The sequence below is a fragment of the Manihot esculenta genome, chromosome 5, assembly GCF_001659605.2.
Source record: "Manihot esculenta cultivar AM560-2 chromosome 5, M.esculenta_v8, whole genome shotgun sequence".
NCBI classification, from domain to species: domain Eukaryota; kingdom Viridiplantae; phylum Streptophyta; class Magnoliopsida; order Malpighiales; family Euphorbiaceae; genus Manihot; species Manihot esculenta.
The window spans coordinates 31714464-31726483 of record NC_035165.2 but is presented as its reverse complement, the minus strand read 5'-3'; the positions used below and the strand labels follow the sequence as shown (position 1 = coordinate 31726483).

General features: G+C 29.7%; 1 protein-coding gene across 2 annotated transcripts; it reads right to left on the bottom strand.

Moving 5' to 3' along the window:
• Positions 1-2716: 2716 nt before the first annotated feature.
• On the bottom strand, positions 2717-11574 carry LOC110615955 (30S ribosomal protein S1). Of its 2 annotated transcripts, XM_021758227.2 has the most exons (10): positions 11220-11572; positions 10581-10740; positions 6024-6085; positions 5094-5253; positions 4882-5002; positions 4152-4233; positions 3945-4048; positions 3735-3813; positions 3585-3635; positions 2717-2988 (listed from the first exon to the last, which is right to left on the bottom strand). In XM_021758227.2, exons 1-10 carry the CDS (start codon positions 11487-11489, stop codon positions 2905-2907), a joined length of 1173 nt encoding a protein of 390 aa, XP_021613919.1. In that variant the 5' UTR covers positions 11490-11572; the 3' UTR covers positions 2717-2904. The 2 variants fall into 2 exon arrangements, 1 of the variants encoding a protein (XP_021613919.1); XR_002488124.2 differs by lacking the exon at positions 2717-2988 and having other exon boundaries at positions 3579-3635; positions 3735-3808; positions 11220-11574.
• Positions 11575-12020: the final 446 nt, after the last annotated feature.

The following is a 12020-nucleotide window of genomic DNA, read 5'->3' as shown; positions in this document are numbered from 1 at the left end:
TTAAAATAATTTATATGTCGATTTTATATATTCTAAATAATGTTATTCAGTAATCACAAAAAATGTTATGTGATGACATTCAAAAATAGAGTTACATAATAAGAATTTAATCAAATGATATAAATATTTATCAAAGGAAAAAAAAAAAGATTTAGACATCTTAACATCTTTTTCCTCATCAAAACTCGCTCCCCCTGTAGAGGTTGGTTCTTCGCAGAAAAGCGCCGTTAGCAAATATCATTCCGTAAATTTTCACAATTCAATTTAAATAAGTATCTCCTGTTTTATTATTTTTTTAATTTTTTTTATTATTCTAAAATTATTATTCATTTTCTTTCATTATAATAATATATAATTGACTATTATAATTCCATTTAATTTTATATTATTTTCAAATTAATCTATCATTAATTATTATTTTTTTAAATAAGTATTTAAAATATTTTTTAATATTTAATAAAGTTTAATATTTTTAAGAAAGTTTAATTAAAAAATTAATAAAATAAATTATTTTTTAATATATTTAAAAATTTATATTTAAAAAATAATTTTTTATAAAAAGTAAATAAACTTTTATAATTAAATCACGATCATTCTCATCTATTTTTCAGTTATTAAAAAATATTTTTAATAATATTATTTTTTATCAATAAAAGATAATTTTATTAATAAATAAAAATCGTAATTTAAGATGTTTAATCATTTAATTGTAGGTCTAATATTTAACTTTTTTCAATTTATTTTAAATTTTTCAGTATTTAAATTCAAAATTTTAAAATTTATAATAAAGAAGAAAGATATTTAGTCATATTTGTATATTTAAATTTAAATGAGCCTATTAATTAATTTATCCCAATTGACATTCGCATTAAAATTTTATAATATTATTTAAATTTGACACGACATGAGTCACTAACTTTTATTTATTCTTTTAAAAACATTATTAAAAAAAAATTACTTAACTAAAATAATTAATACCTCTCTTATAATCTTTAAAAAATAATATTTACTTACACGGTATTTGAATAAATTTGAAAGTTCTCAAATTTTATTTTTCGATTATCCAATTCACATTTCAAAAAAAAATTACTTCTTCAACTAATTTAAAAAATAAATAAATATTCACTAAATATAAATATACCTTGATTTTATTTAATTTAAATTTTTTATCTTTTAATTAAACTTTCAAGGCAGTTGCTTAGTAAATTATTTTAAAAGTAATTTTTAAAATTTAAAAAATTTAAAAAAATATCAACTAAATAAATTAAACATATTAAGTGTTTGAGAACTTGAAATTTCTAATTTCACTTAACTTCAACAGAATAAATTCATAATCTCATCGTTTTCTTTTTTATGTATCCGCTGCAACATGCTAATTATGAATTTTTTAAAAATAAAAAATCAATTAAAAATTAATCTAATTCAAAAATAATAGAATCAACAACGTCATTCAATAATAAAAATCTCAGACTGATAAATAGTTGCTCCGTAGAATTTTAATATGCCATGCCAGTGTAACTATGCTATCGACACAATAATTAATCTTATGTGGAATATACATTTTTATCACAAATCTTTTAGATAAACTTATAAATATCTTATTTGCGATTCTATTATCAAATAAATTTTCTCCCGATAATCGAATTTTATTGGACATCACCATTAGTTTGTCAAAATATTTTTGTATAATCTCATTTTTTTCATACTTAAACTCTCGAAATCTCATTTGAAATTTGAAATTTGAAATTTGCATTTTCCTTATCCTTTCATTACCTTAACATAATTCTTTCAGCATATCCCAATCTTCCTTAACAGTTTTACAAGTTATATTTCTTGTAAAAAATTAATTTTGAGACAACAAAATGAATTATAAATAAAACTCTATGAGATTTCGCTTTTTCTTTATCATGAGTTCATATCTGATTAAGAGGTGGATTATTTTCTAGATGTTGTAATTCCTTTTCATTTTTAACCTATTGCTACAAGTTAAGATTTCCTATATGAGCTTTCATCAAAACAGTCCATAATTGATCATTGAAAATTAGGGGAGGGAATGAGAGAGTTGTTGAATTGTGCAGCCATGAAAGTTTTAAGATTTTATTCGATTAAGCTCACTGTCCCTTCAAATCTAAAATTTTGATACCATATTGGAAATTTGTGGTAGTGTAGAATTCATAGTATTATGAAAGAGAATAAGGATGGAACCAATTGAAGATTTAGAACAAGGAAAAATGAATGTGAAAAATACTTGCATAGAAACTGAATTTTCATGTCTTTTAATAGGCTTTACATAGCAAAATTCAATGACTAAAATTCTCAACTAAATATCATATATTTCAAAAAAATTCTATAACTTATTTTAATAATTAAAGTTTATAAAATCAAGGAGTAAGTTTTGATGTGTTTTCTGCATTGTCCATCAAACTGAATGCATTTTATCAAAATGTTAGCCACAGGATGGCCGAAGACAACGCTGCTTCCATGGGGTTGAACACCAAGGAATAAGAAGGAATATGCTTGGCTAATGTCAGTTCACAAATGACTACGGGTCTAGTTTGCTATTGGATATCTTGGAGAGTTTAAAGAAGAAGAAATGAAGCAAGCTGGTTCTTTTCTTCCCACTTGTTCTTCAGTTGAGCAGATTAAGAACTAAGTTGGGGGATCTTGTATCAAATGAAATGTATCGAGTGAACAAACAGTGCTCTAAGTTTACTGCTTTCTATGGTATGTAGCCAACTAGCCATTGTATTAAATGCGTGTTCTCAGATTTACAATTTAAGAGCCAAAAATGGAGAACATCTAGAGAACATATAACCCTAGAAACTGACCTCCATTGTGAGTTTACAGAGGTCAGATTTGAAGAAGGCAATGAAAAAGAAAAGAACCAACCAAATTCATTGGACATCATGGTACCCTTTCCAATACTCGTTGCAGTGCCTTTTTGATACCTTCCTGATCAAGTGCTGTGGTCAGTTGTATTTCTTGCACCTGAATCATATAATTAATTGAGCCATGAGGGACAAAGGGGTAGGAGTGAGCATTCGGTTAATCGAACTAAATTCAATTCAACTAAAATTCTGATTGATCCAAATTTTACCGATTCTTAAAATATTAATAAAATCAAACCAAAATTAAAAGAAAATCAAATTTAACTGAAAGCAAAATATTTAATCAATTATAACTTAATTAACCAAAATAAAATTTAAAAAAATATTTATATCACTTAATTATAAAAATAAAAGAATATAATATTCTTTATAAAAACAATAAATATAATTTATCTTAGTAAAATAATAATTATAATTAAATATATTAATTAATATAAATTCAATTATTTCAGTTAGTTTAGCTACTAAATTAAAAGTATCAGAATCGATAACCGAAAACTGAATTTAGTCGAACCAAACTAAATATACTTTAACTAAGATAACCGTAATTTATATTCGGTTCCATTATTCGGTCATGACCCAATACCTAAAGCTGGCAGCTGAAAGTTCAAAAAATACAAGAGTTGACTTCCAACAACTCAACCAAATAGACACAGCCACATGCAGTGGCTAGAGAGAGTCCATAGAAATACTTGCCTGTCGTCCAGCACGAGCAAGAAGGGTGAACTTCCTATCTACAGGTGGTGCCTGAAGATTGTACAGAACGTCAGGACTCGGAAGATAAGTTGATGAGAAACATGATAATAATGAGGACAACACGTTAGGCATGAAACGAGAGCAACTCACATTGGAAAGCCAAAGTTGCAGATCTTGTGAAACAACACGTTTCTCAAACCCTTGTCTATTGATTCTAACACTATCTACACTGGACATGAATGTAACAAAAGAAGAGAGAAATAAGTTACTGCTCTAGAACTTGGTAAGAACTGATTTTATGTGATTTCAAATAAAGCCCAAAGAATGTTGAGAAACTTAAATGAAATGATGAATTCGTACCCTTCTTCAATTAGTAGTTCTTCAATTATTGCTTCTAGACCTGGAAGAGGTTCAATTGTACCGCTGCTATTCATGGTGGAAGGATCAGGATCAACTGAACCATCCTGTAAATCGTAGGTAATCCATTAACTACTGAAATTTCATAATGTTCCATGGAGATAAGTTTGCCACTTGAAAAATCATGTAAAGTCTCATCATTTCACGAACCTGAGGTATTACTTTATCCAAAGTTTCCAGCAATGGATCTTCTTCCAACTGTTTGATTGACAATGTAATCCTCGACTTCTGCCTGCACTGCTTTTTAATCATTAACCTCATGATTGCTACAAATGAACGCAGCCCACATCACAAGAATAAAGAGGAGCAAACAATGGGAGGGAGCTATGATAAACCCATCAAACTGATTCTAAACAATTTTGTGGAACCTTAAAATTTCTAGAATTTGGTTTTCCTCTGTTAAGGGAAAAGTTAATCTTGTTGCTCAAGCAGGTATAATACTAAAACACATATCAATCTTACATACGTGAAGGTAAGCAGATTTGTTAATGTGAAGGGTGAAGTGCTTGTTGGGACCAGACATTAGAGTTTTCTGGAGTTCATATTGTCCTTGTCAGCCTATTCTTCAAGTTAAATCAGATAATCCACATCCAGACTAACCCCTCCTTTTTCTTCTTTTGTTTAACAAATAGGACTCCTCTCAATGGAATTTTTTTTTTGTTCATCCTTTTTTTTTTTGGTGACCGAGATAAATTATGTTGATATTCTCAAAACCTTCAGGTATTCATGGTACAGTAACTAAACAACAGTTTATGCCCTCATTAGTTGTATGTTTATCTTCTTTCTTCTTCATGATCTGAGTTCTTTGTGTTACGATATTCTGGATTGTGGATCTGTACAAAACAAGTAACATTGGAAGACGGAAGAAAAAGAGACTCACCGATCAATATTAACAATTTTGACCTTCACTTTATCACCCTCACTAAGGACGTCTCTTACATCTTGAACTAAATCCCAAGAAACCTCTGACACATGTACTAATCCGGTGAGATGATATAAACCTGTGGCACAGTTTTGAAGTCACTGATAACAACTGTAAATTAAAAAGTTTTCTTTGATATATGAGAAATGCATAACGTCACATATGGATACCATCAGGGAAGAGCAGGTGAACAAAGGCACCATAATCCTCAACAGAACCCACTCTTCCTGCAAAAATATCTCCTACATTGATTCTTTTAGAAAACTTCAACCAGGAAGCTTCCCTCTCAGAGAATATCAATTTTCTGTTCTCCTCTTCTGCTTGGATTACCTAAAATTCAAGTAATATAAATTTTGTTTAAGTCCAATGAGTAAGATTTATTACCAAACCATAGAATAACTAATTTCGCAAGAATAGAAGCAACATAGTATTTTCTTTTTATGATATGAATGTCAGCAGCATATTCAGAAAAGCAACTAACAGAATACAAGGGAAAAAAAAATAAATCAGAACTAAAGAAACAGGTAGCATTCAGAATTTCAGATTAGTCCCTAAACCCTTAAAGGTGGACATCCATGCAACCAACTACTGATGACAGCATAATCATGTGACTGCTACATAAAGAACATGTGCCAGTGGTTCAATACTAATTCCTAAATTAAATGGCCAGTCCATATTCTTCCCCAAACTCAAATGTCTTCTCCAAACCCTTAACCAAAACCCAAGCAAGGAATTTGATCTTGAACTTGAGTAACCACCAAATCCTATACTAATAAGATGGCAAGGAATAAATGCAAAAACTACCACATTTTAGCAGAACTCAACTTTGAAAAGTTTGTCAGAACCTACTAATGGTACAGTTAACAAAAAAGGAAACCTATGAACACATCCAGGGGTTATTCAAAGTAATTTCTAGGGGAGTTCAGATTCCATATTCCTTTATCATATATTAACTTTATAACCGAATAAAATGCTAAAAAGCATTATCTGAGACAATCTATACGACTTACTAAACTCATCAAGTCTAATTAATACATGAGAAGCAAAAAATAAAGCTGAAAGAAACTTAAAGGTAAGTAGTGGAGAAATAAATCCTGTACCTTGACAGAAATACGTGAACCGATCAAACCTTTAGCTATCTCATGGATAGTTTTTTCTGGTTCTACAAGAAAAGAAACAAACAAATAAAAAGTAAAAAAAAATGACAGTTCAAAGACTAGGACTGGCAATCACAAGTACAGTGATCCAAATTAGTTTTCTCTGCTGCTCCTTATGAATAATGTCTTATGGACAGCACCTATAAGCAGAAATGGTTAATGAAATATATAATTAGGGCTAATTACAATTTAGTGAAACCCACAATTTAGTCATGTATTTTTAAAAACCACTGATTTAGTCCTTAACATTCAAATAGACCTGCAAATTAGTCCTTGCCATTAAGACCAAAGTTAAATATTTTATAAATTTATTGAAGAATAATTATTATAATTATTTACGAATAAACCATATGTTTTATGAATCAATTCCTGTTTCATATTTACATTCTAATTAAATTTACAGCAAATCAACCCCCTATTTCATACTTACATTCTAATTCAATTTACTGCAAAAAATCCATTTTAAGCACATAATTTCTATCCAAATCCTAAAATTAGTTGCAAAAGATCTTGACTAAGTGCATCCAAGTGGAGTCAAGGAATCTGAGAAAAAATTGAGTCCTTTATTTTCCATTATAATCATTTTCGTTAGGAGTTAGTCTGATGCATTCCATTTATAGATCAATTTGTACAATATAAGGGCTTCATCATAAATAATTATAATATTTAGAAATCAATTTATAAGGAAATACGGGTTTATTCATAAATAGCTATAAAAAGTTAGGAATCAATTATAAAAATATAAGACCTTATTCATAAATAATTATAATTGAAAACAATGATGAAAAAGAAGAATGAAGCAGAAGTTTTGAGAGAAAAATGCTTGATGATTCCCCTCAAGCCAATTGGGGTATATATACTATTTACAAGAATAGATACTAGTAAGAAAATAAATTAATTCTCTAACCATAGCCTAATCATATTTCAATCATATCACATAATCATATCCTTAATTGTATACACAATCACTATAAATCTAGACTATTTACAGAAAGTATCTCAACAATAATATTTAGAATTAAAATGTAAAAGTGTAGGACTTATTTATTAATAACTGTAATGTTTAAGGCTGGATTTTTTATAGTGCTTACCTTTAAATATTTAGAATATTTAAGAATCAATTTGCAATAATATAAGTACTTATTTGTAAACAAGTATAACATTAATTATAAATTTTATTTGTAATAATTATAATATTTCCGGATAAATACATAATATTTTTAGTAAGGAATTTTAAATAAATATAAAATTTAAATTAAGGGACTAAATTGTATTTCACTAAGTTGTTTCAAAACTTAAAAATATAAGAAAGAGCATTTGGTCATTTTTACTAAAATTAACAAAAACTTAATTGTAGAAGATTTATAGGGCTATTCAAACGTCAAGGATTAAATAGATGAGTTTTAAAAAATTCAAACACTAAACTATAAGGTTCACCAAATTACAAAGATTAAATTGCAGTTTACCTTATAATCATCTACAAAAACGAAGAGCGAAAAGTTCAATTAGCTACTATCAAAAAGCAGCAGAACCAAACTTCAGCTTCACATTTGCTTCTCAAGTATTAGAACACATGAATAAGTTAAGCTATAATCTCACAAGCCCACCATAAAGTGTACCCTTGAATTTCTGGTTGCTCCATTTAATGATATCCATGCTAGGAAGTCAAAAGAAAAGTTAACACATGTTTCCCAACCTGAGAATTGTTTAAGATTTGATACCGCTTTGTTGGGATGGAGGGGAATGATGCATAAGATAAATGAGGAACCATTAGGAGTCGTTGCAACTCAAATAGCATTATAGAAATACTTAGACCATTCCACTCCACATAACACTATCTTAAATAGGTGTATTATATATATAGCATAAATCATCCATGCATCTCTCCTTGTTAAATACTTCACTCATACTCCTAAGGAACTCACACTTACTTAAACTCGCCTATCTCTAGACTCGACTATTCATATTTCAAGATCATGAATTAAGTTTTACATTCCAAAATCCCGGTAAACTTAATTTTCCTTGTTACTTTTTTCATTTCTTGATAATGGTTAGTGATCCGCAACTATGAGAAAAATCATGAACAAACACAAATCTTATTCTTGATTCACAAATACGCGGTCCATCTTAATTACTTTTTTCTCATCTTTTTTTTTCCTTTCAATTTTCCCTTCAATTCATTAAACCTGCCAATGGCTTCATCAAAACATAGTTTTGTAGGCTTCCATAAGTGATATTTAGTCCTTTTATCTCATATTTTGCTTCATCTTGGCTTCATGGAAATTGTCGCATAAGCAACATCCTATTATTATATGCAATATCCCATTATTATATGTCATATTTTACTTTATCTAACTCTTGTATTTTTCTCACAACCTCTCTAATTCTTGGAAGACCTTTTATACATCAACTCTCTTAATTATCTACTTCACATGTATATAAGCAACAAACTATCATCTTTACTTACCTATCTCATATACTTGATAGGGTGTATATTTTGCCTATTTATTGCATATTCTTTCTTATAAAATTGGAGTTGATTATGCTGAATTACGAATATTTCTTTTCTTGTTGCGATATTGACAGATTCTGTACTCTTTAAAAAAAAAGCTCCTAATTGAAAGATTTAAGCAGAAATCAGACGTGGAGTTGTCAAGCAGACCTCGTGCAAAGCAGCCCATGGGCACGACTTATGAAATATGATTTCCAGATATGATTGAAGAAGACCAATTTGAAAAGAAATGATTTCAGAAAGATAAAAAAAATTAGGGATTGTCACTTTCCCTTTTAAAGAAATATTTTATTTTCTTCGTTTTAGTTTAAGGTTACCCCTTTAAAAAAAGAAAGGTCTTTGTATTGGACATTCAGATTTTCAGAGTTTTTTAGAGTGTTTTGAGTTAGAATTTTGGAGTTATATTATGAGATTCAGTAGCTAAACTCCTTTATCTTGCTAGAAAATTTTCAAAATGTAATTCACAAGGATTGTGATATCAACTCAAGCTTAATTTTTCCTTCTCATCTCTTGTTTCTATGTCATTTCTTTTATTCTTGAGATTATAATTTGTTTAGTTGATGCAGTCTGGCCAATTGTTCAATTAAATGAATAGTATACAGTCATTCAGATTCATTAAGTTTGTAATCACTAGAGAGTTTATCCTTGTGCCAAGCAATAATTTATTGTGGAATAACATATTCTGATTTCACAGTTACACTGATCGAGCTTCTTAGTCGGAGTCAGGTTTTTCTAGTTTTTAATTTTGTTATCAAATTAAATCTCATATGTGGTTTGTTTGTTAATTAGGGGTTGATTAGTGAGCTGATCCTTTTCGGTCTTTTATCTAAGGGAAGATTAGGTTGTTAAACTGTATCAACAGCTATAACTGGCTGACTAGAAAGTGAGTCGAACATTCTTGCATCTGTGATCAATTCCAAGAATTAACATTGAGATATTCTTGAAACTAAATGTTTTCTTACTATGATTAATCTCTTTAATTATTTGCTCTTTATTAATTTACTTTTGCATATGGTTAAATCTACTCAACTCAAACCCTCCTTTTTATTTTTGCAGTTTTATTTTGCTTAGTTGTGAAGTTGTGTGCTCAACAAGTCATCAATTCGTTGGAAGAAAGCCACTAAGTGGTCAGTTATAAGGTCATTGATAGGTCACCAAGTTGACAGATCAGTTATTAGACAGATTGTGAAAACATCATTCACTTCCTTCCACATCTACTCTCACAACACAAACATACAGTAGTTAACCCGTTCTCTGTGGATTCGATCCTACTCACCGTATCTACCGTTCATAATTGTTGAAAAGTATAAGATTTATTTTTGTTAGATTCGACACCCACCAATACTTAACTATTCATATTCTAGATATATAAATTAAGTTTACTTTACAACTGCTAGGACCTTTCACCATGCCATAAATTCCATATTTAAGACAAGCTATAGTCCAGTGGTTGATATAGTCAAAGGTGAAAGCAGAAGTGATGATCATAATGCTTTAGTTGTGATCTCTAAAAGTCTGATCTTTTCAAAATGGGACAGCTTAATAAGGACTAGAGGGAGGTGACAGTAATACAAGTTTCAATGGACAAGGTGTGTATAGTAATGAGACAGGACACTCCAAATCGCACCACTTTGATCCATCGGAACTGCTTCCTAACTACAGCATTTGGTTGAACCAATGATCACATAATGAATATTGTCAATGTAAACACTATGCTTAAGTCATAAACAAGAAATATACTACACTTTGCAGCTTCTTGTCCAATGTGACTAACCCTCCAGCTAGGAATTGAACAGAGAAGTTGAAAGAAATTTTGAGAATATGAAGAGCTCATAGGGGTGGCCCCAGTTGTTATATATATTCAGAGTGTGATTTACCTTGTTGAATGTTATCAGACGCTTACAAAACCTTCTAACAGAAAACAGAATGAAGCACTGAGACCAAGTACAACAAGAAACTATGTAAAATAAAATTAAAAAATAAAATACCTTTACAAGAATGCGATGGACTCAACTGAGGAAATGGAAGAAAACCCAGAAGGGAATAAAACCGAATTAGCAAGCCGCCATTATTAAATCCTTCAATCCTGCCCTCATAGATGGATCCACTATCAATATAAGCCCTTGCCGCCTTCCAATCAGCGGACCTCTACTTCTTTGCAGAAAAAGTTTGTTAGATCATTATTGTTAAGCATATTCAAGTTCAACAATAAATAAAGCAGATAAAAACTAGAGGTAGTAATGCAATTTCATCAATGAATAGGAAAAAAGAAACTGAATTTAACTAAGCCAATCTAGAAAGGCACATAAGTTTTCTGGGCTTTTCTCAAATGACAGGAAAAAATTCGTCCTTGTGAAAACAAGAACTAAAGGCCTCTGTCAAATGCACTAACTCGAATGCATTAATCTTACCAAGGTTTAATCATCCATGCGAATCAGAGGGAATTTCACACCCAACTACTGGTTCGTGTCAATAAACGGATTTCTTCCATTATGGAATGAATTGCTCAAAACGGTCATCATTAAACTGAGTTCTTTCAAGAATTTGATTGAACTAAAGCAAAGCAAAGGAAAAACAAAATACTTATGAAGCATGAAGGAGGAAAAGACTAATAATAGGAAACCCACCCGAGCTTGTCGAATACCATCAGGTGAGGCTTCAACAACTCCGGTGGAGAAGGCGGTAGCGGTGGTGGCTGACTGATTCGGATTCTCAGAGACAGAGACTTTGAGAGTGGAAAATGAGTGTCTAGATTTGTGGAAAATTTTAGAACAAGTAAAATGGCAAGTGTGAGAAGCCAGTAGAGAAGAAGAAGAAGAAGCATCGTTCGAGGAGAAGAGTTGAGAGAAAAAGGAAGGGGCCGTAACGGACCCCTGTATAGCTGTGAAAATTGGCATTCCCGTTTTGGTTGGTGGGCAGAGTAGAGAAGAAGTGGATTGGGTTCAGTTATAAAAACGGCAACTTTCCATGGATGTAGTCGCCAAGTTTCAGTTGGAGAATGGCGTCCAAGTGTCTAATTCACGTCCGCTAATTTTAAAAACAATTACTAAATGCAAACGAAAATATCTCCACAACCCCAAATTCTTCCACATGTGTCGAAGAATAAACGGTTTTTTTCATGTATATGATAAAAATAAGTAAATTGAATAAAAAAATCAAAATTTTTCAACCTTTCACATTTATATTTTATTATTCAAATTTTTCATAATAAAATTAATTTTTTATATTTTTTTCAATTTTAACTATTTATCTTAATTAGTTTTAATTAAAAAAAATAATTTATTTATTATGTCACAAAATTATTTCTTAAAAAATTTATTAAATAATAAAATTTAAATATTAATGTTGATTTATATTTATATTTTAAATTTTAAATTTTAAATAATAAAATTAATTCTTTTTAAATTTATCGTGATTATAAAAAAAAT

Coding starts and splice junctions, on each gene's coding strand:
- LOC110615955 (XM_021758227.2), bottom strand. CDS start 11,489: ATGCCAATTTTCACAGCTATACAGGGGTCCGTTACGGCCCCTTCCTTT. Junction 6,086..10,580: donor TCCATCGCATTCTTGTAAAG/GTATTTTATTTT, acceptor CTTTTCTTGTAG/AACCAGAAAAAACTATCCAT. Junction 3,636..3,734: donor TGCAACTTTGGCTTTCCAAT/GTGAGTTGCTCT, acceptor TACAATCTTCAG/GCACCACCTGTAGATAGGAA.